This window comes from Balaenoptera musculus, chromosome 8 (assembly GCF_009873245.2).
Source record: "Balaenoptera musculus isolate JJ_BM4_2016_0621 chromosome 8, mBalMus1.pri.v3, whole genome shotgun sequence".
Classification (NCBI taxonomy): domain Eukaryota; kingdom Metazoa; phylum Chordata; class Mammalia; order Artiodactyla; family Balaenopteridae; genus Balaenoptera; species Balaenoptera musculus.
Genome location: NC_045792.1, coordinates 26700226 through 26725470, shown reverse-complemented (window position 1 = coordinate 26725470; position 25245 = coordinate 26700226). Strand labels below are relative to the sequence as shown.

General features: G+C 36.9%; 1 protein-coding gene across 1 annotated transcript in view; it reads left to right on the top strand.

Annotated features, from left to right (window-relative positions):
• GRIA4 (glutamate ionotropic receptor AMPA type subunit 4) overlaps positions 1-25245 on the top strand; it is a 529834-nt gene that overhangs the window by 407770 nt on the left and 96819 nt on the right. Inside the window, exon 7 of the mRNA XM_036860032.1 lies at positions 24723-24881. Within this exon, the coding sequence (XP_036715927.1) occupies positions 24723-24881 (159 nt within the window). The remainder of the gene's footprint in view (positions 1-24722; positions 24882-25245) is intronic.

Sequence of the window (25245 nt, the reverse complement as noted above, 5' to 3'; positions counted from 1 at the left end):
GTCCAGGTGCTAGGTCTGGATGCAGGGGCACTTTCTCCTCCTAGGCACATCCAAGTGTACTGCTTGCAGGTCCAGATCAAACTCCATGTGTCTCAAGGTCACAGAACTTGCCCTCTTTATTGGCCAGGCCTCCTGTAACTAGGGCCATTTGGAGATTCAGAGACCAGGCTGGGAAACACAGCAGAAAGGAGGTGATGGGGTCCCTCTTGCCACTGTCTGGGGTTGAGGCACAGTGAAGACTCAGCAGCGGGAGGCTGTTGGGAATGGGGTGGGCACAGGCAGCAGGCACATGTATGCTATTGAAGTAGTGCCTTTATTTTTTATTTTTTGTATATATACACAGGAGTGGAATTGCTGGATAATATTGTATTTCTATTTTAGATTTTTGAGGAAATTCCATACTGTTTTCCATAGTGGCTATACCAATTTACATTCCCACCAACAGTGTTTTAGGGTTTCCTTATTTCCACATCCTTGCCAACATTTGTCATTTGTGGTCTTTTTTACAACAGCCTTTCTGAGAGGTGTGAGGTAATATCTCCTTGTGGTTTTGATTTTCATTTCTTTGACGATTAGTGATGTTGTGCATGTTTTCATGTGCCTGTTGACCATGTCTACATCTTGTTTTAAAAATTGTCTATTCAGGTCTTCTACCCATTTTTTAAATGGTTTGTTTAGTTTTTTAGTGTTGAGTTGTATCAGCTATCTTTATATTTTGAATATTAACCCTTTCTGGTCATAGCATTTGTAAGTATTTTCTCTCATTCAGAAGGTTGTCTTTTTATTTTATTGATGGTTTCCTTTGCTGTCAAAAGCTTTTAAGTTGAATTAGTCCCTATTTGTTTATTTTTGCTTTTGTTTACTTTGTCTTAGGAGATGGGCCCCCAAAATATTGCTGTGATTTATGTCATAGAGTGGTCTGCCTGTATTTTCTTTCAAGACTGGTTTTCAGTCTTACCTTTATGTCTTTAATCCATTTTGAGTTTATTTTCATATACAGTGTGAGAAAATGTTCTGGTTTCATTATTTTATACATGTAACTGTGCAGTTTTCCCCAGCACCATTATTGAAGAGACTGTCTTTTTCCCATTTTATACTCTTGCCTCCTTTGTCGTAGATTAATTGACCATAAGTTTGTGGAATTATTTCTGGACCCTATTCTTTTCTATTGATCTATGTGTCTGTTTCTGTGCCAGTACCATACTGTTTTGATTACTTCATCTTTGTATTTTAGTCTGAAGTCAGGGAGTGTGATACCTTCAGGTTTCTTCTTTTTTCTCAAGGTGGCTTTTGTTATTCAGAGTCTTTTGTGGTTCCATATAAATTTAAGGATTATTTGTTGTAGTTCTGTGAAAAATGTCATTATATTTTGATAGGGATTGCATTAAATTTGTTGATTGCATTGGGTAGTGTGTTCATTTTAACAATGTTAATTTTTCCAAGTCATGAATTTGAAATATCTTTTCATTTCTTTGTATCACCTTCCATTTCCTTCATTAGCATCTTACAGTTTTCTGAGTATAGGTCTTTCACTTCCTGGTTAAGTTTATTCCTAGGTATTCTATTCTTTTTGTTGCAATTTTAAATGGGATTATTTGCTTGCTTGCTTTCTAAAATTTAATTATTAGTGTAAAGAAATGGAACAGATTTCTGTATATTAATCTTGTATTCTACAGCTTCCCTGAATTCATTTATTAGTTCTAATAGTTTTTTGGTGGGAACTTTAGGGTTTTGTATATATAGTTTCATAGCACCTGCATATAGTGACAATTTTACTTCTTCCCTTCCAATGTGGATGCCTTTTATTGATTGCTGTGGCTAGGACTTCCAACACTATGTTAAATAGAAGTTGAGGGTAGGTATCTTTGTCCTATTCTGGATATTAGAGGAAAAGCTTTTACTTTTTCACCACTGAGTATGATATTAGTTCTTTTATTATCATATATGGCCTTCATTATTTTCAGATAAGTTACTTCCATACCAAATTTATCATTAACAGTTACTGAATTTCTCAAAAATAATTTTCTGAGTCTATTTAGATGATCATGTGATTTTTATCCTTCCTTGTGTTAATATGGTAAATCATATTTATTGACCTGTGAATATTGAGCCATCTTTGCATCTCTGGAATAAATCCTACTTGATCATGTTATATGATCCTTTTTATATATTGTTGAATTCGGTTTGCTAATATTTTGTTGAGGAATTTTGCATCTATATTCATCAAAGATATTGGCTGTAATTTTCTTTTTTTGTAGTAACTTTGTCTGATTTTGGTATCAGTGTAATGGTGGCCTTGTAGAATGAATTTGGATGTATTTCCTACTCTTCAATTTTTTGGAATAGTTTGAGAAGGAAAGGTACGAGCTCTTCTTTTCATGTTTGGTAGCATTCCCCTGTGATGCAGTTTTGTCCTGGACTTTTTTGTTTGCTGAGAGTTTTTCGATTACTATTCAATTTCACCACTAGTGATTGGTCAGTTCATATTTTCTGTTTCCTTCTGATTCACTCTTGGATTATATGTATTTAGAAATTTATCCATATCTTCTAGGTTGTCCAATGTTGACATATAAATGTTCATAGTATTATTTTATGATTCTTTTATCTCTATGATATTAGTTGTAATTTCTCCTCTTTCATTTCTTTTTTGTTTATTTAGGTCCTGTCTTTAATTTTTTCTTGATAAGCCTCTCTAAATGTTTATCAATTTTTATATTTTTTTCAAAAAAATATAGCTCTTGGTTTTATTAATCTTTTCTATTGTTTCTTGGGTCTTTATTTTATTTGTTTTCTCTCTAATCTTTATTATTATCATCCTCAGCTGACTTTGGGCTCTGTTTGTTCTTTTTCTAATTACTTTAGATAGTAGGTTAGGTTGTTCATTTGAGATTTTTCTTGAGGTAGGCCTGTATTGCTATAAGCTTCCCTCTTAGAGGCATTAAACAAGGATTTATGGAGAGAGGTCAAGATGGCGTGTTAGGAGGACCTGGCTTTCACCTCTCCCAACAAGTACATCAAGAATACATCTAAAAGTGGAACAATTCACACAGGACACCTGCTGAACACTAGCAGAGGACCTCAGACACCTTAAAGGACAAGAAAAATTCCCCACATAACTGGGTAAGATGAAGGAGAGAAAGGGAAGAAAAAGAAAAGAGGAAACGGATAGGGCCCTCATCCTTGGGGGAGAGCTGAAGGAGAGGAGAGGTTACTGCAACCAGGTAGGCCCCCTTACCAGCAGCGAGATCAGCTGAAATGGCGGGGAGGTTTTCAGAGGTTATTGGATGAAAGTGCAGCAGCCAGTCTGTGACAGGCAGGACAGAGCAAGACTTTCATGGACAGTCTGCACCACAGCCCTGCAATCCCCAGCCTGAGGCAGGGTCTGAGTGCTGAAGTGTCAGGTTAGGAGAGCAGACCTGAGGAGAGGACTGCTGTTGGCTGCATGGAGTCAGCCCAAAGGGACAAGGGTGAGGAGCTCTGCTGCGTGGAGACAGCCTGAGGGGACAGGAGTGAGGAGCTCCACAAATGGGAATGCTCCTGGAGGAAACATGGACTGCCATTGAAGCAAGGCACCATTGTTGAGTTGTGTGCAAGGGGTAGGGCTGCCATCACGGCCTCTCTCCTCACATGCCAGCCCTTGCCTCCATAGGCACTGAGAGGGTCTTCCACCAGAGTGAACACTCATGCTTCAGTCATTGCTGCCTTGTCTCCTTCATGCCTGAGCTAGCATGTTTGCCCCACTCTGTAACCACCTCCTGCCAACCCCTGTGTCCACAGGCACTAGAGGGGGGTCCCAGCAGAGTGAGCACACAAGCCCTAGTCATTGCCACCTTATCCCTCTCCCCCCTAAGCAAGCATGCATGCCCCCATCAGTCACTGCCTCTTGCCCTTCCACCTAAGCAACCAAGAGTACCTCAGTCAGCTGCTGACTTTGCCCCCTCTTGCCTGGGTGGGGAGCAGGCACCTGAGGGTGGCCCATATGCAAAGGAGGGGCCAAAACCAAAGCTGAGCCCCAGGGGCTATGTGACTAAGGAAGAAGAACTGAAATCTCTCCATGCAGCTGCACAAGCTGCAGATTAAATACCTGTGATCAGCTTGGTAAACCCAGCATCTGTGGAATATCTGAATGGAAAACAAGTGCTCCCACAACTGAGATCAGTCTAGTTTTAGCAGCTGTGGACTTTGGGAGCATGTACACGTGGGAGTTGCACCAAGTCAGAGTCTGAGCTGCCCCCACAGTACCCACAGCAGATCCAGAGACTTACCAAGAGGGCCTCATGGGGAGGTAGGGGTTGGCTGTGGCTCACAGTGGGGGAAAGGACACTGATAGTGGAGACACTAGGGAATTTGTTTTGTTTTGTTTTGTTGTTTTATTTATTTATTTATTTTTTAATTTTAGTATATTTTTTATTTTTCCATTTTTATTTTATTTTTTGTTTCGATTTTTCTTTGATGTTGCTTTGGTTTTTTGTTCCTTTATTGTTTCTATTTTTTTCTATTTTCCTTTGTTGTCTTTTTATGTGTCTGGTTTTTGTTTACTTTTTTGTTTCTCATTTGTTTTGTTTGTTTGTTTGGTATTGTTTTTATTGTTTGTCTTATTTTCTGTTTGTTTGCTTTCTTTTCTTTTTTTTGCCGTGTTGGGTGGCTTGTGGGGTCTTGGCTCCCCAACCAGGGGTCGAACCTGAGCCCTGTGGTGGGAGTGCCAAGTCCTGGCTGCTGGACGCCCAGAGAATTCCTGGCCCCAGAGAATATTAATATGTGTGAGCTCTCCCAGGATTCCTCACCTTGGCACCAAGGCCCACCTCCATGCAATAGCCTGCAAGCTACAGTGCTGGATCCTTCAGGCCAAACAACCAGCAAGACAGGACAGAAACCCACCCATCAGCAGACAGCCTGCCTAAAGTTATACTAAGCTCACAGACACACCAAAACACACCTCTTGACACAGCCCTGCCAACCAGAGGGACAAGACCCATCTCAACCCACCAGAGCACAGGCACCAGTCCCTCCCAAAAGGAAGCCTACACAAGGCTCTGGATCAAACTCACCCACCAGGGGACAGAAACCAGAAGCAAGAGGAACTACAACCCTGCAAAGGAAACCACAAACACAGTAAGTTAAACAAAAAAAATACAACAAAGAAATATGTTGCAGATGACGGAGCAATCCCAAAACTTACAAGAGCAACTAAATGAAGAGGAGACAGGCAATAAACGTGAAAAAGAATTCAGAGTAATAATAGGAAAGATGACCCAAGATCTCAGAAAAAGAATGGAGGCATGGATCCAGAAGATACAAAAATGTTTAAGAAGGACATAGAAGAACTAAAGAACAAACAAACAGTGATGAACAATACAATAACTGAAATGAAAAATACACTAGAAGGAAGCAATGGCAGAATAACTGAGGCAGAAGAAAGAATAAGGAAGCTGGGAGACAGAATAGTGGAAATCACTGGCACAGAAGACGGTAAAGAAAAAGAATAAAAAGAAATGAGGACAGTATTAGAGACATCTGGCACAACATTAAATGCACAAACATTCAAATTACAAAGGTCCCAGAAGAAGAAAAGAAAGAGAAAGGTCTGAAAAAACATTTGAAGAGATTATATTCAAAAACTTCCCTAACATGGGAAAGGAAATAGTCACCCAAGTCAAGGAAGCGCAGAGAATCCCATCTATGATAAGCCAAAGGAGAAACATACTGAGATATATATTAATCAAACTAACAAAAATTAAATACAAAGAAAAAATATCAAAAGCAGCAACGGAAAAGCAACAAATAACATACAAGGGAATCCCCATAAGGTTGACAGCTGATTATCCAGCAGAAACTCTGCAGACCAGAAGGAGTGGCATGCTATATTTAAAGTGATAAAAGGGAAAAACCTACAACCAGGAATACTCTAACTAGTAAGGCTCTATTCAGATTTGACGGAGAAATAAAAAACTTTACAGACAAACAAAACTAAGAGAATTCAGCACCACAAAACTAGTTTTACAACAAATGCTAAAGGAAGTTCTCTAGACAGGAAACAGAAGAGAAGGAAATGACCAGCAAAAACAAATCCAAAACAATTAAGAAAATGGAAATAGGAACATACATAATGATAACTACCTTAAATGTAAATGGATTAAATGATCCAACCAAAAGATGCACACTGGCTGAATGGATACAAAAACAAACCCGTATATATGCTGTCTACAAGAGACCCACTTCAGACCTAGGGACAAATACAGACTGAAAGTGAGAGGATGGAAAAAGACACTTCATGCAAATCAAAAGAAAACTGGAGTAGCAATAGTCATATCAGACAAAATAGACTTTAAAATAAAGACTGTTACAAGAGACAAGGAAAGACATCACATCAAGGGATCAATCCAAGAAGACATAACAATTGTAAATATATATGTACCCAACATAGGACCACCTCAATATAAAGGCAAATGCTAACAGTCATAAAAGGGAAAATCAACAGTAACACACTAATCGTAAGGGACTTCAACACCCTACTTACACCCAAGGATAGATCATTCAAACAGAAAATTAATAAACGGGAAGACCTTAAAGATGGCAGAGGAGTAAGACGTGGAGATCATCTTCCTCTGCACAAATATATCAGAAATAGATCTACATGTGGAACAACTCCTATAGAACACCTACTGAATGCTGACAGAAGACCTCAGACTTCCCAAAAGGCAAGAAGCTCGCCACGTACATGGGTAGGGCAAAAGAAAACAGAAAAAAACAGAGACAAAAGAATAAGGATGGGACCTGCACTTCTGGGAGAGAGCTGTGAAGGAGGAAAAGTTTCCACACACTAGGAATCCCCTTCACTGGTGGAGACAGGGGGTGGGCGTGGGCAAAGCTTTGGAGCCACAGAGGAGAACACAGCAATATGGGTGCACAGGGCAAAGTGGAGAGTTTCCCACACAGAGGATTGGTGTTGACCAGAACTCACTAGCCTGAGAGGCTTGTCTGCTCACCCACCAGGGTGGGTGGGGGCTGGGAGCTGAGGCTTGGGCATTGGAGGTCAGATCCCAGGGAAAAGACTGGGGTTGGCTGCATGAATACAGGCTGAAGGGAGCTAGTGCACCACTGCTAGCTGGGAGGGAGCCCGTGAAAATGTCTGGAACTGCCTAAGAGGCAAGAAACCATTGTTTTGGGGTGCGCTAGGAGAGGAGATTCAGATTACCACCTAAACGAGCTCCAGAGATGGGCACGAGCCGCAGCTATCAGCACAGACACCAGAGACAGTCATGAAATGCTAACTCTGCTGCTGCAGCCACCAGGAAGCCTGTGTGCAAGCACAGGTCATTATCCACAAATCCCCCCCTGGGAACCTCTGCAGCCCGCCACTGCCAGGGTCCTGTGATCCAGGGACAACTTCCCCAGGAGAACACATAGTGTGCCTCAGGCTGTTGCAACATCACACTGGCCTCTGCCACCTCAAGTTCACCCAGCATTCCATACCCCTCTGTCCCCCTGGCCTAAGTAAGCCAGAGCCTCCTACTCAGCTGCTACTTTAATCCCGTCCTGTCTGAGTGAAGAACAGACACCCTTAGGTGACCTCCATGGAGAGGTGGGGCCAAATCCAAAGCTGAACCCCAGGAGCTGTGCAAACAAAGAAGAGAAAGAGAAATTTCTCCCAGCAGCCTCAGGAGCAGCAGATTAAATCTCCACAATCAACTTGATGTACACTGCATCACTGGATACCTGAATACACAATGAATCATCCCAAAATTGAGGTGGTGGACTTTGGGAGCAACTGTAGATTTGGGGTTTGCTCTCTGCATCTAACTTGTTTCTGGTTTTATGTTTATCGTAGTTTAGTATTTACAGTTTATTATCATTGGTAGATTTGTTTATTGATTTGGTTGCTCTCTTCCTTTTTTTTTAATATAGGTATATATATTTTTTTCCTTTTCCTCTTTTTGTGAGTGTATATTTGTATGCTTCTTTGTGTGATTTTGTCTGTATAGCTTTCCTTTTACCATTTGTCCTAGGGTTTTGTCTGTCCCTTTCCTATTTTGTTTTTTAGTATAATTTTAGGGTTTGGTATCATTGGTGGATCTGTTTATTTGTTTGGTTGCTCTCTTCTTTCTTTTTTTATCATTTTTTAATTTTTAAAATAAAAACATTTTATTTTAATAAATTTATTTTATTTTTTTTCCTTCTTTCTTTTTTTCCTCCTTTTTGTTCTGAGCCATGTGGCTGACAGGGTCTTGGTGCTCCAGCTGGGTGTCAGGTCTGTGCCACTAAGGTGGGAGAGCCACATTCAGGACATTTGTCCACCAGAGACATCCCAGCTCCACATAATAGCAAATGGAGAAAGCTCTCCCAGAGATCTCCATCTCAAGGCTAGACCCAGCTCCACTCAAGGAACAGCAAGCTACAGTGTTGGACACCCCATGCCACACAACTAGCAAGAGAAGAACACAACCACACCCATTAGCAAAGAGGCTGCCGAAAATCATAATAAGGTCACAGACACACCAAAACACATGACTGGACATGGTCCTGTCCACTAGAAAGACAAGATCCAGTCTCATCCACCAGAAAACAGGCACCAGTCCCCTCCAGCAGGAAGCCACTGAACCAACCTTAGCCACTGGAGGCAGACACCAAAAACAATGAGAATTACAAACCTGCAGACTGTGAAAAGGAGACCCCAAACACAGTAAGTTAACCAAAATGAGAAGACAGAGAAACACACAGCAGATGAAGGAGTAAGGAAAAGCCCACCAAACCATACAAATGATGAGGAAATAGGCAGTCTACCTGAAAAAGACTTCAGAGTAATGATAGTATAGATGATTCAAAATCTTGGAAATAGAATGGAGAACATACAAGAAATGTGTAACAAGGACCTAGAAAAACTAAAGAGCAAACAAACAATGATGAATGACACAATAAATGAAATTAAAAATTCTCTAGAAGAAATCAATAGCAGAATAACTGAGACAGAAGAACGGATAAGGGACCTGGAAGATAAAATAGTGGAAATAACTACTGCAGAGCAGAATGAAGAAAAAAGAATGAAAAGGATTGAAGACAGTCTCAGAGACCTCTGGGGCAACACTGAAAGCACCAAGATTAATATTATAGGGGTCCCAGAAGAAGAAGGGAAAAAGAAAGGGACTGAGAAAATATATGAAGAGATTATAGTTGAAAACTTCCCTAATATGGGAAAGGAAATAGTTAATCAAGTCCAGGAAGCACAGAGAGTCCCATACAGGATAAATCCAAGGAGAAACACGTCAAGACACATATTAATCAAACTATCAAAAATTAAATACAGAGAAAAAATATTAAAAGCAGCAAGGAAATAAAACAAATAACATACAAGGGAATCCCCATAAGGTTAACAGCTGATCTTTCAGCAGAAACTCTGCAAGCCAGAAGGAAGTGGCAGGACATACTTAAAGTGATGAAAGGGAAAAACCTACAACCAAGATCACTCTACCCAGCAAGGATCTCATTCAGATTGGACAGAGAAATTTAAAACTTTACAGACAAGCAAAAGTGAGGAGAATTCAGCACCACCAAACCAGCTTTACAACAAATGCTAAAGGAACTTCTCTAGGCAGGAAACACAAAAGAAGGAAAAGACCTACAATAACAAACCCAAAACAATTAAGAAAATGGTAATAGGAACATACATATCGATAACTACCTTAAATGTAAAAGGATTAAATGGTCCAATGAAAAGACATAGACTGGCTGAATGGATACAAAAACAAGACCCATATATATGCTGTCTACAAGAGACCCACTTCATACCTAGGGACACATACAGACTGAAAGTGAGGGGTTGGAAAAATATATTCCATGCAAATGGAAATCAAAAGAAAGCTGGAGGAGCAATTCTCATATCAGACAAAATAGACTTTAAAATAAAGACTATTACAAGAGACAAAGAAGCACACTATATAATGATCAAGGGATCGATCCAAGAGGAAGGTATAACAATTGTAAATATTTATGCACCCAATATAGGAGCACCTCAATACATAAGGCAAATGCTAAGAGCCATAAAAGGGGAAATCAATGGTAACATAATCAGAGTAGGGGAGTTTAACACCCCACTTTCACCAATGGATAGATCATCCAAATTGAAAATAGATAAGGAAACACACGCTTTAAATGACACATTAAACAAGATGGACTTAATTGATATTTATAAGACATTCCATCTACAAAAAACAGAATACACATTTTTCTCAAGTGCTCATGGAACATTCTCCAGGATAGATCATATCTTGGGTCACAAATCAAGCCTTGGTAAATTTAAGAAAATTGAAATGATACCAAGTATCTTTCCTGATACAATGCTATGAGACTAGATATCAATTACAGGAAAAAATCTGTAAAAAATACAAACACAAGGAGACTAAACAATACACTACTAAATAACCAAGAGATCACTAAGAAATCAAAGAGGAAATCAAAAATACCTAGAAACAAATGAAAATGAAAACACAATGACCCAAAACCTATAGGATGCAGCAAAAGCAGTTCTAAGAGGGAATTTTATAGCAATATAATCCTACCTCAGGAAACAAGAAACATCTCAAATAAACAACCTAACTTTGCATGTAAAGCAATTAGAGAAAGAAGAAGAACAACAACAACAAAAAAAAAACCCCAAAGTTCGTAGAAGGATAGCAATCATAAAGATCAGATCAGAAATAAATGAAAAGAAATGAAGGAAACAATAACAAAGATCAATAAAACTAAAAGCTGGTTCTTTGAGAAGATAATCAAAATTGATAAACCATTAGCCAGACTAATCAAGGAAAAAGGGAGAAGACTCAAATCAATAGAATTAGAAATGAGAAAAGAGAAGTAACAACTGACACTGCAGAAATATAAAGGATCGTGAGAGATTACTACAAGCAACTATATGCCAATAAAATGGACAACCTGGAAGAAATGGACAAATTCTTAGAAAAGCACAACCTTCCAAGACTGAAACAGGAAGAAATAGAAAATATAACCAGACCAATCACAAGCACTGAAATTGAGACTGTGATTAAAAATCTTCCAACAAGCAAAATCCCAGGATGAATACTATCAAACATTTAGAGAGGAGCTAACACCTATACTTCTCAAACTCTTCCAAAATATTACACTCCCAAACTCATTCTACGAGGTCACCATCACCCTGACACCAAAATCAGACAAAGAGGTCACAAAGAAAGAATACTACAGGCCAATATCACTGATGAACATAGATACAAAAATCCTCAACAAAATTCTAACAAACAGAATCCAGCAACACATCAAAAAGATCATACACCATGATCAAGTGGGATCTATCTCAGGGATACAAGGATTTTTCAATATCCACAAATCAATCAGTGTGAAACACCACATCAACAAATTGAAGAACAAAAACCATATGATCATCTCAATAAATACAGAAAAAGCTTTCAACAAAATTCAAAACCCATTTATGATAAACATTCTCCAAAAAGTAGGCAGAGATGACCATATATGACAAACCCACAGCAAACATCATTCTCAATGGTGAAACACTGAAAGCATTTCCTCTAAGATCAGGAACAAGACAAGGATGTCCACTCTCGCCACTTTTATTCAATATATTTTTGGAAGTCCTAGCCATAGCAATCAGAGAAGAAAAGAAATAAAAAGCATTCAAATTGGAAAAGAAATAGTAAAACTGTCATTGATTGCAGAAAACATGATACTATTAATAGAAACACTTAAAGATGCAACCAGAAAACTACTAAAGCTCATCAATGAATTTGGTAAAGTTGCAGGATACAAAATTAATGCACAGATATCTCTTGCATCCCTATACACTAGCAACAGAAGTTCAGAAATAGAAAGTAAGGAAACAACCCCATTTACCATCGCATAAAAAAGAATAAAATACCTAGGAATAAACCTACCTAAGGAGGCAAAAGACCTGTACTCAGAAAACTATAAGATACTAATGAAAGAAATAAGAGATGGAACAAACAGATTGAGAGATATACCATGTTCTTGAATGGAAGAATCAACATTTTCAAAATGACTATACTACCCAAAGCAATCTACAGACTCAATGCAATCCCTATCAAATTACCAATGGCATTTTTCACAGAACTAGAACAAAAAAATTTTACAATCTGTATGGAAACATGAAAGACCTGGAATAGCCAAAGCCATCTTAAGAAACAAAAACAGAGCTGAAGGAATCTGGCTCCCTGACTTCAGACTGTACTACAAACCAGAGTGATCAAGACAGTATGGTACTGGCACAAAAACAGAAATATAGATCAATGGGACAGGATAGAAAGTCCAGAGATAAACCCACACACTTATGGTCACCTAATCTATGACAAAAGAAGCAAGAATATACAGTGAGGAAAAGACAGCCTCTTCAATAAGTGGTGCTGGGAAAACTGGACAGTCACCTGTAAAAGAATGAAATTAGAAAACACCCTAACACCATACAAAAAAAATCAACTCAAAATGGATTAAAGACATATATGTTATGCAAGATACTATAAAACTCTTAGAGGAAAACATAGCAGAACACTCTTTGACATAAATCGCAGGGAGATTTTTTTTTTGATCCACCTCCTATAGTAATGAAAACAAAAACAAAATAAACATATGGGACCTAATTAAACTTAAAAGTTTTACACAGCAAAGAAACCATAAACAAAATGAAAGACAACCCTCAGAATTGGAGAAAATATTTGTAAACGAAGCACCCAACAAGGGATTAATCTCCAAAATATACAAACAGCTCATATAGCTCAATATCAAAAAGACCAACAACCCAATCAAAAAATGGTTGGAAGATCTAAATAAACATTTAGAAATGTCTATTTCTAAATAGACATTCTTCCCCAAAGAAGACATACAGATGGTTAAAAAGCACATGAAAAGATGCTCAGTATCATTAATTATTAGAGAAGGGAAAATCAAAATCACAGTGAGGTATCACCTCACACCAGTCAGAATGGCCATCATCAAAAAAATCTACAAACAATAAACGTGGAGAGGGTGTGGAGAAAAGGGAACCCTCTTATGCCATTGGTGGGAATGTAAACTGGTACAGCCACTATGGAAACAGTATGGAGGTTCCTTAAGAAACTAAAAACAGAGCTACCATATGATCCAGCAATCCCACTCCTTGGCCTATATCCAGAGAAAACCATAATTCAAAAAGTTAAATGCAGGGCTTCCCTGGTGGCGCAGTGGTTGAGAATCTGCCTGCCAATGCAGGGGACATGGGTTCGAGCCCTGGTCTGGGAAGATCCCACATGCCACGGAGCAGCTGGGCCCGTGAGCCACAACTACTGAGCCTGCGCGTCTGGAGCCTGTGCCCCGCAACGGGAGGGGCCGCGATAGTGAAAGGCCCGCGCACCGCGATGAAGAGTGGTCCCCGCACCGCGATGAAGAGTGGCCCCCACTTGCCGCAACTAGAGAAAGCCCTCGCACGAACCGAAGACCCAGCACAGCCAAAAATAAAAATAAATAAATTAATAAAATAAAAATAAAAATAAAAATATAGTACATACTTTGCTATAAATTTAAAAAAAAAAAAAAAAAAGTTAAATGCATCCCAGTGTTCATTGCAGTGCTATTTACAATAGCCAAGACATAGAAGCAACCTAAATGTTCACCAACAGAGGAATGGATTAAGATGATGTGGTACATATATACAGTGGAATATTACTCAGCTATAAAAAAGAACAAAATAATGCCATTTGTAGCATGTGGATGGACCTAGAGCTTGTCATTTTGAGTGAAATAAGTCAGGCAGAGAAAGACTAATATCATATGATATCACTTATATGTGGAATCTTAAAAAAGGCTATAAATGAACTTATCTACAAAACAGAAATAGAGTTACAAATATAGAAAATAAACTGATTTTTACCAGGGGGTAAAGGGGGGCAGGATAAATTGGAAGATTGGGATTGACACATACACACTACTATATATAAAATAGATGACTAATAAGGACCTACTGTATAGCACAGGGAACTCTACTCAATACTGTGTAATAGACTATATGGGAAAAGATTCTACAACAGAGTGGATATGTGAATGTTATAACAGATTTACTTTACTGTACACCTGAAACTAACACAACATTGTAAATCAACTATACTCGAGTAAAACTTTTTAAAAATAAAAATAAAAATAATTTTTTAGTTAAAATTTAAAAACAATAAAAATTTTTGAAAAATAAAAAAAAATTAACAATTAAAAAAACTTCCCTCTTAGAACTGCTTTCACTGCATCCCATTGTTTTTGGAAATTTGTATTTTTACTTTCATTTGTCTCAAGGTATTTTCTGGTTTCCTCTTTGAATTCTTCATTGACCCATTTGTTTTTAGTAACATATTATTTATTCAACATTTGTTTGTGTCTTTTCCATTTTTCTTCCTGTAATTGATTTCTAGTTTCATACTGTTATGTTCAGAAAAAATGCTTGATACAATTTCTATTCTTTTAAATTTGTTGAGGCTTGTTTTGTGGCCTAGCATGTCATCTATTCTGTAGAACATTCCGTGTACACTTGAGAAGAATGTGTATTCTTCTGTTTTGGTATGGAATGTCCTGTTGATATCGATTAAGTCCAACTGGTCTATGTTTATTTTACAACCTCTGTTGCAGTAGTGATTTTCTGTCTGGATGACCTGTCTATTGATGTAAGTTGGGTGTTAAAGTTCCCTACTGTTTTTGTATTATTGTTGATTTCTTCCTTTATGTCTATTAGTAGTTGCTTTATATATTTAGGTGCTTCTATTTTAGGTGTGTGTATGTTAATGATTGCTATATCCTCTTCTTGTATCAATCCCTGTATCATTATATAATACCCTTCTTTGTCTTTTGGTATAGACTTTTTTGGAAACTCTGATTTGTCTAATATGAATATTGCTACCCCAGCTTTATTTGTCATTTCGTGAGTATATTTTCCATCCCCTCACTTTCAGTCTGTGTGTCTTTAGATCTGAAGTGTGTCTCTTATAGGCAGCATATAGATGGGTCTTGTTCTTTTATCAGCCATCCTAAGTCTTTTGATTGTAGTAGTTTGTCCATTGACATTCAAAGTGACTATTGATAGGTATGTACTTATTGCCATTTTGTTACTTGTTTTCTGCTTGTTTTGTAGTTCTCTGTTCTTTTCTTTTAGTTTCTTCCCTTGTAGTTTGATGATTTTCTTTTGTGGTATGCTAGTGTTTGGGTCTCTCTAGCTTTTATGTATCTATTGTAGATTTTTGATTTTTGGTTACCATCAAGTTCATAAATGCTGACCTCTAACTATATCTACTTGTTTTGAACTGATAGTCACTTATGTTCAAACACATTATAAATCATCTACTTTTTTACTCCCCTCCCCCACATTTTGTGTTTTGGATGTCATATTTGACATCTTCATATCATTTCTTCACTATTTGTTGTAGTTATAGTTGATTTTCCTTTTTTTCTGTCTTTTAACCATTACACTAGCTTATTTAAGTGGGTAATCCACAGCATTTACTATATATTTTTCTTTACTAGTGGGATGTTTTTTCCTATAAGTTCTTCTTGTTGTAGCCTTTTCTTTTCCACTTAGATATGCCCCTTTAACACTTCCTGTAAGATTGATTTAGTATTGATGAACTCTTTTAGTTCTTGCTTGTCTGATAACTTCTTTAGCTCTCCTTTAATTCTGAATGATAATCTTGCCAGTTCGAGTATCGTAGGCTGTAGGTTGTTCCCTATTTAGCACTTTAAATATATCATGATGCTGCCTTCCTGACTGCAAAGTTTCTGCAGAAAAATCAGCTGATAGCCTTTCGGGGGTTCCCTTTTATGTGATTCTTTGTTTTTCTCTTGATACCTTTAAAGTCCTCTCTTTATCTCTAGATTTTGCCATTTTAATTATAATATGTCCTTGTGTGGTTCATCTTGTTTATGACTCTCTACGCTTCCTGTACCTGGATATCTGTTTCCTTCTTCAGATTTGGGAAGTTTTCAGCCACAATATTATAAAATATATTTGCAATCATTTTCTCTCTCTCTTCTCCTTCTGGAACCCCTATAATGCCAGTAATAGTACATTTGATGTTGTCCAAGAGGTACCTAAAATATCCTCATTTTTAAAAATTTGTTTGCTGTTCTGATTGGGTGATTTCCATTATTCTATCTTCCAGATCACTTATGTGTTCTTCTGCATCACCTAATCTGCTGTTATTCCTTCTATATTTCATTTCAGTTATTGTATTCTTCAGCTCTGAATGGTTCTTTTTATATTTTTTAGTTCTTTGATTAAATTCTCATTGTGTTCATCTATTCTTTTCCCATGTTCCATTAGCATTTTTATTACTAATGCTGTGAACTCTTTATCTGGTAAATTATCTCTGTTCTATTAGTTGTTTTTTCAGGGTTTTTTCTTATTGTTCCATTTGGAACAAATTCCTCTTTCTTCTCATCTTGCTTAATTTTCCCTTTCTCTATAAAACTGGGTGACACAGTTACCTATCCTGGTTTTCAAGGGGTGTCCTTGTGTGGGAACATCTCAATGCAGCCTACATGTGCCCAGTGGCTTTCGTGGGAGGTCTGGATCTGAAGTGATCATGTTTCATGTTTTTCCCATGCCAGAATGTACTGGCAGCTATCACTTTGACAGGAGATGGTGCTGATGATGGAGAGACTTCATCCAGAGCCAAGTGTGATCTGGAGCTTCTCTGATGCTTAGTGGTTATCACTGCCCTATCATGGGTGGTGTTGGGTCCCAAGTTGCTGGAGCAGATACCCCAAGGTTCGGGTCAGAGCTGGTTCCATTTCCTCTAAGTGTGTGCTCTCCCCACTCCCAGTAATGGCACCTTTGCCCCAGAGGGGAGCAGTGCTGGAGAAGAGGGACAAGGATAGGTACCAGGTGGGGGCTGGCACATGTGTTGGGACAGTCTTGGCACACCAGTCAGAGTTCCATATTGCTCCTGATCTGCCACCTTCACAAACACCAGTAATGGCCACCCTTGCTCCTTTCAGATGCCATGCCAGCTCCATCTTCACCAATTGTGCACTCTCCTCAGCTATGGTAGTCTTTGCCCTAGTTGGGAGCGGCTGGAGCAAGAGGGGCTGGAGGAGGTGTTCATTGTAGGCCAGGGCACATGCTGCGGCAGTCATGGGTAACTGACCAGAGTCCCAGGCTATTTCAATTTGCTTCTTCTTCCTTGTTCCCACAAGTAAGCAAGTGTGTTTGTGTTCTTCATGAGCAGTCTATGTTTCTTACAGCCCTGCTGTTAGTGCCACTGGTTTCCAAATCAGCTAAGGGGATTCACCTTCCCAGTGTTGGACCCCAGGGCTGGGGTGCCCAAAATATGTGGGTATATGTATGTTTTATTTATGCATCTAGAGGTACTGGTGAAAGCATATGGTATCTCAGTCAATTAAGCTCTGTTCTAGAAATTTCAAAGAAACTTAGATACAGGAAAACTGTCTATCTGGTGGTTCAATGTAGTCTGTTTTACAGAGATTTAAATAAGAAAATTACTTGCCTACTTTGCCCTTGGACTTTCTCTTTTCCAGTTATTTGTTCACTTTGCTCCCTGTTATTTTTCAAAGGCAGGTATGATTATTTCATTCCCCTGCTTAAATTATTTTCATTGGCTCCAGGCTGCAAATTCAGTAAAAGAATTCATGCCCTTCATAAAAGGGAAAGACCGCTTGGTCTTTCAAACTCTACCTGCTTCCATCTCATCCTGCCACTGACTTCTTGCATTTCTCTCAAAATGACATACTGCAATTGCACCCATTGTTACCATCTCCTATCAGAGTAAGCATTCTAAATCTAAGTACCACACTACTAAAATCCTTTAGGATAAAGTATTACACTACTTACATTAATGTACAAAGCTCTTTAAGATTTATCCCTGCTTAACTCAAGAGCCTCTCTCCCACTCCACCCTATATGTGTCCCTTCCTAAATCCAAATTAATTCCCAGACCTAATGTTGCTTTTATGTTTGCAGCTTTAGCTTATGCTGTTTTCTACACCAGGAGGCACTTACCCCACCCAATCTTAATTAACAGTTACTTCTTTTAGAAAGCTGTCCTTATATACCTAATCAGATAGCCACTCTTCTGGGTTCGAAAATCACCCTGTACACTAATAGTACAGAATGCATTCATTGTTTTCCTTTATGAAATCATTATTTTATACTTCCTCTGTGCCAGGTATTGTCCAACTTCCTGTAGCCTAGTGGCAAATGAGACATTAGCACCTCACAAGATCATTAAGGGCAGGAACAATGTCTTTTTTGACCTTATAAAAAGGGCCATTATCCTTACTCTTTATGTGTTGAATGGCTTTTTATCCTCCAGCACCCAGCTTATGTCACTGTATTTATTTTGTTACTATAATTTTTCTAATTAATCCTCAAAATAGATAAACATAGATCAGAAAATGGGGTTCAGTATAATTTACCCAAGATCACACACATCCTAAGTCTCAAAATCAAGATTGAAGCTCTGTGCTATCTAGTTGCGAAGAATAAATAAATTCAAATAAATAAATAAACTCAAGATTAGTAAATAAGTTATATAGCCACAAAGTGACCATTCATTTAAGCATTTCCTATACAACCCTTAAGGGGAAATTTGGCCTTACAAACAATCTCTGTATTTATATTCAGAGCATTCTTCATCTCTCCTCCAGCACTCAGATGATTTAAATACGGCCAACAGTAGCAATAAGGAACTGTTGATGTTTGTTCCAAGGAAATTTCCTTCAAGGCACATTCTTAAAATCTTACTATCATTTAAAATTTACTATCACATCTAGGAAAACACCTGGCTCTGTCATAAAGTAGTATAAAATTATAGAATGTTCAGGTTATATCATTAAAAATTAACAGAATCTATTCCTTACCTATTCCACACCATCACACACAGGCACACACCATTCATTCTTCATTTAGAAAGTAAGGAAATTAATATACAGAGAGGAAAGTGACTTGTCCACATTTAGGTGTCTGGTTAGTAAGAATGGAGACTAAAACTCAATTTTTGAAATTTGGAGTCTAGCAAGTTTTTACTCAAGTGCAATGACCCCAGTTAAAGATTCCATTAATTTGGAGACATTATTTTACTTTTTTCTTGGTGCTTCCTATATTTTTCAACTTTTCTGCATTGAGCATGTCTGACTCCACCATCTATCTACATGATCATCAAAACCACATACTTTAAGTAAATTTTTAACCTAATTTTTAAAAGGTGTTAAGACAGAATCTCTCCCATTCTATTTAAGGTTCCTTGTTTTTAACTGCACCCGAGCGGTCTCAGTATGATTTAGTCAACCTGTGAACCTGAAATGCAAAACAGCAGAAATGTTATCTTAATTAGAAAAAACATAAAGTAAGTATTTATTAAACACCTATGATGTGATGGATGTATATAAATTTACATCAGTAATCATCAGGATATCTGAAGTTCTATAATTTATTAATTTCACTTTCCCCCTTATTCCCAGAGGATGTATGAACTCTAAATGAAAATTAAAAGGAAAACCAAGTTGGAAATTAATATTTTCTTAGGATGTCACTAACCATTGTGAAATGCAAGCATTGTTGAATAGCCCATTTCAACAAGCAAAAGGCCTCTACCTTGGTTTCCCCTCTGCCTCTGGGACATTATTTACTTAGTTACTTAACCACTGACCACCTCCCCTCACTGCCCCAGGATTGTAGAGTTACAATTTTATTACAGTGTTTCTCAGAACTTTCAGTTCCAAAATATTCTCTGGGTAAAAACTGAAATCTAAATAGTCACCAAAGTAACCGTTTCCAAGAAAACTGCTTCACAATCTAGATCCTATCAATTTGCTATATAAAATTATTTTAAAATATATGAAGGAAAAAATATTGCCTGTACTCAAACAGACATAGCTAAAATTAACTGAGCCACCCACCATTCTTTCAGATCATAGCTAAAAGGAGCTTATAATCAGATGTGGTAATATTTTCACCTTTACCTTCAGCATAGCAACAGAATGGAATCAGAGAAATGTGAACTGTTATTTATCAGTTAGACTTTACATCAGATGATTTTTCTGAAGCCTGCAGTTTTGCCTGTGAGTATTGCAGCTGTGGGATAACTCTATCAAAGAAAACTTGGCAGGCCTTTTATTTCAGCCACTGCTAAAATAAAATAAAATGTCATCAATTAGCAGCTAATGCAATAGTTGAATCACTGGGTCTTTTAGAAAATTGAATTTATTTTCCTGCCTCTGGGTCTGCCTTATCTTCTCATAGAAACAAACAAATGTTCAACTGACATTTTACTAGCTAGAGATTGATAGACAGTGTTTTTCCAATTTCAAAAACATGGATTTGATTTCTGCTGTCTAGTTTCTTTCCCAGTGAAATGAGAATATTAGTGATGAACTGTCAAATTAGCTAGCATCTAATAAGCATGTAATAAATATTTGTTGAATGAATTAATTAATAATATCTATTATTTACTGAATTTAAACCAGATGCTAGCTGCTTTAGCATTATCATTCTTATTTTGCATGTGGGAAACCTAAGGTTAGAAAGTTACAGAAGTGGGATTCAAAGCCTGGGTTTTTTCCTACAGTATCTCCCTGCCTCTCCTATGGATATTATGATAAATACCAAAATTGAAAACACATATTTGTGTAAGAATACACAAGAGCATGGGGTTAAAAAGACAAACTTAAGAGTCTTTTGGTTCTAATATGTATTTGCTGAGAGATCTTGAATAGGTCTCCACTGATTCTCAGTTTCCTTATTTGTAAGATAAGGCTAATAATAAGATCTATCTCATAAGTTTGTTATGAGAACTAAACTAGATTGATGATCTGTGGAATGTGCTTAGCACAGTGCCTGGTACCTAATAAGCCCAGCAACAATATTAACTATGAATACACACTCCTGGGTCTTTCAATAGCAACCTTCCTTAGTTGCCAATAGACTGGTCTGTTTCTTTTTGGATAGCCAGAAAGTAATGTGCATATATTGGCTAGTAAGACAGTCTCCTTTGTTATTAAAATAAAACACAGAGAAGTTTCCAAAATCATGGCTGAGACATATGCAGGAGGATAAGTAACACTAGGTCTTCCTCTTCTCCCTGAATCTTACTATATTGTAGGGTCACTGCTGCATATTTTACTTTGACCAATAAATAAACAAATAAATAGACAGACAGATAGATAGATACATAGATACATAGATACATAGATACATAGATAAAACACTTTCCCTTAGTTTTCTCAACATGACTGAATCAAATTCACATTTTCAAAAGAAAGTTTCCTAAATACTAAGAGGGAACAGAAAAGAAAGAAAGCACAGATCCTTCAAACTCGTGTGTGTGTGTGTGTGTGTGTGTGTGTGTGTGTGTGTGTGTGTGGTTTACTTTTCTCAGAGCTAATATATTTGGTTTTATGAATTCACTTCTGTAATACACTTTTTGCCTTCTTCCTATGATTGTTTATTTGTTTACAAAATTGGGTGCGTATTTTTGTAATGTACCTTAAATTCTTAATGGAAAAAAGAGGGCCTGGTCTAAAATAAACTATATGGAAGATAGATGATAGTGAGATAGATAGATAGATAGATGATAGAAAGATACAGTTAGAAAATAAATAACTTTCCAGAATTTTTAAAACTCAGATAACTACTTCTGGGCCAAGTGAGATGACACCCTTTCCTGCCACCTTCCTCACTCTACCTGGTGAGCTCCATATTTTTCCCTATCACACATGAATGGCCTATTTGCTCTCTTCTTGTCCACTGCCATTTCCCAGGACTACGAGGGTTGTAGTGACTGATGTAATCAAAGCTTTCACCCTCTCTAGTTCAAGTCGCCATCTCTGTCTGCTTTAAAACCACTTTGTAATTAAACTGAACCTCCCTAAAAAATGTTACCCATCACAGACTCAGAGTACCATTATACCTTGATATAAGATGCATTTTCACATAAGACACATATCTGCTTATCTACATCAGAGGGCAATTATGCCCTCAACAGAAGACTTTTTGATGCTTTCATTCATCTCCTGTATCCTCCTCCATGCTTCATAAAAGGCACTCAGAGACATTTCAGAAATACTTGTTAAATTGAGTTGAACTGAACTAGAAATATTTATATCATTTTCTCAGGTATTAGATTTTTTATTGAAATATAGTTGATTTGTAATGTGTTAGTTTCAGGTGTAGAGCAAAGTGATTCAGTTATATACACACACACATATGTGTATATATATATATGTGTGTGTATATTTTTTTTTCAGATTTTTCCCATTATAGATTATTACAAAATATTGAATAGAGTTCCCTGTGTTATATGGTAGGCTCTTGTTGTTTATATTTTATGTGTAATAGTGTGTATCTGTTAATCCCAAACTCTTAATCTATCCCTCACACCCCTTCCCCTTTGGTAACCATAAGTTTGTTTTCTATGTCTGTTGAGTCTGTTTTGTAAATAAGTTCATTTGTAGCATTTTTTCAGATTCCACATATAACTGATATCATATGATATTTGTCCTTCTCCATCTGACTTACTTCACTTAATATGATAATCTCTAGTTCTATCCATGTTGCTGCATGCATTCATTCTTTTTATGGTTCAGTAATATTCCATAGTGTATATTTACCACATCTTCTTTATCCATTCATCTGTCGATGGACACTTAGGTTGCTTCCAGTCTTGGCTACTGTAAATAGTGCTACTATGAACACTGGGGTGCAAATGTCTTCAAATTAGAATTTTCTCTAGATATATGCCCAAGAGTAAAATTGCTGGATCATACGGTAACTCTATTTTTAGTTTTTAAGGAACCTCCATACTGTTCTCCATAGTGGCTACACCAATTTACATTCCCACCAACAGTGTAAGAGGGTTCCCTTTTCTCCACACCCTTTCCAGCATTTATTATGTGTAGACTTTTTGAAGATGGCCATTCTGATTTGTGTGAGGTGATACCTCATTGTGATTTTGATTTGCATTTCTCTAATAATTAGCAATGTTGAGCATTTTTTCATGTGCCTTTTGGCCATCTGTATGTCTTCTTTGGAAACATGTCTATTATGTCTGTTTAGGTCTTCTGCCCATTTTTTGATTGGGTTGTTTGTGGTTTTTTTGCTATTAAGCTGTATGAGCTGTTTGTTTATTTTGGAAATTAAGTCCTTGTTGGTTGCATCATCTGCAAATATTTTCTCCCATTCTGTAGGTTGTCTTTTCTTCTTATTTAAGATTTCCTTTGCTGTGCAAAAGCTTTTAAGTTTGATTAGGTCCATTTGTTTATTTTTGCCTTTATTTACTTTGCCTTGGGAGACTGACCTATGAAACATTGTTCAATTTATGTCAGAGATTGTTTTGCCTATGTTCTCTTCTAGGAGTTTTATGGGATCATTTCTCATATTTAAGTCTTTAAGCCATTCTGAATTTATTTTTGTGTATGGTGTGAGGGGATATACTAACTTCATTGATTTATATGCAGTTGTCCAGCTTTTCCAAAACTACTTGCTGAAGAGACTGTCTTTTCTCCATTGTATATTCTTGCCTCTTTTGTCAAAGATTAACTGACTGTAGGTGTGTGGGTTTATTTCTGGGCTCTCTATTATGTTCCACTGATCCATATGTCTGTTTTTTGTGCCAAGACCATGCTGTTTTCATTACTGTAGCTTTGTAGTACTGTCTGAAATCTGGGAAGGTTATGCCTCCACCATTGTTCTTTTTCTTCAAGATTGGTTTTCAATTCTGGGTCTTTTGTGGTTCCGTATAAATTTTAGGATTATTCATTCTAGTTCTATGAAAAATGGCATGGGTAATTTGATAAGGATCACATTAACTCTGTATATGCTTTAGATAGTATGGTCATTTTAACAATGTTAATTCTTCCAATCCAAGAGCATGGGATATCTTTCCATTTCTTTGAATCATCTTCAATTTCCTTTATCATTGTTTTATAGTTCTTAGGATATAAGTCTTTCACCTCTGAGGTCAAGTTTATGCCTAGGTATTTTAATTATTTTTTGATGTGATTTTGAAAGTTTATTTTTTACACTTTCTCTTTCGGATATGTATTGTTAGTGTAAAGAAATGCAACAGATTTCTGTATGTTAATCTTGCATCCTTCTACCTTGCTGAATCCTTTTATCAGTTCTAGTAGTTTTTATGTGGAGTTTTTAGGATTTTCTGTATATAGTATCATGTCATCTGCATATAATGACAATTTTACCTCTTCCCTACCAATTTGGATACATTTTATTTCTTTTTCTTCTCTGATCGCTGTGGCTAGGACTTCCAATACTATGTTAAATAGAAGTGGTGAGAGTGGGTATCCTTATCTTGCTCCAGATTTTAGCAAGAAGGCTTTCAGCTTTTCACCATTGAGTATTATGTTGGCTGTGGGTTGGTCATAAATAGCTTTTATTATGTTGATATATGTATCCTCTATACCCACTTTGGTGAGAATTTTTATCATGAGTGGATGGTGAATTTTGTCAAATGCTTCCTCTGTATCTATTGAGATGATCATGTGATCTTTGCCTTTTCTTTTGTTGATGTGGTGTCATGTATTAAATTTTGAATGAGAGAATTTAACAGCTAAATTGGATCTTCCATCTGTTTCTAGCCGTCACTTTATTAGAAATCATATTGGTTACCAATTTATTTTACCATTGAAGAGACAAAATGTATAATAATAAACTAAACAAACTGTCATATTGATTTTTATAGGGATTCAAGGATATTTCTCTTGAGAGATTTATACATGGTGGAGCCAATGTTACAGGATTCCAGTTAGTAGATTTTAATACACCTATGGTAACCAAATTAATGGATCGCTGGAAGAAATTAGATCAGAGAGAATATCCAGGATCTGAGACACCTCCAAAGGTATTTGTTTGTTTTTATCTTATCTATTTTTAGAATTTTTAGTATTTTTTAAAATTTAAGGTAGAAAGCTCATTATGCAGTTTTTCTAGTAATATTTTGCCAGACACAGTGTGGCATAGGGCAGAAATATTTTGTCACTATTTGTCACACAGCCCTTAATAATTTCTAAATTTCTATATTTAAGAGAGGAGTTGTTAGACATTAGTTCAAGTAGTTTACTATATTATATTATATATTATATTATATATATTATATTATGCTATATGATATATTATTTTATTATTTTATTGTTATGCTATATTATTTTATTATTACTTTGCATATAAATTTCTATATTTAAGAGAGGAGTTGTTAGACATTAGTT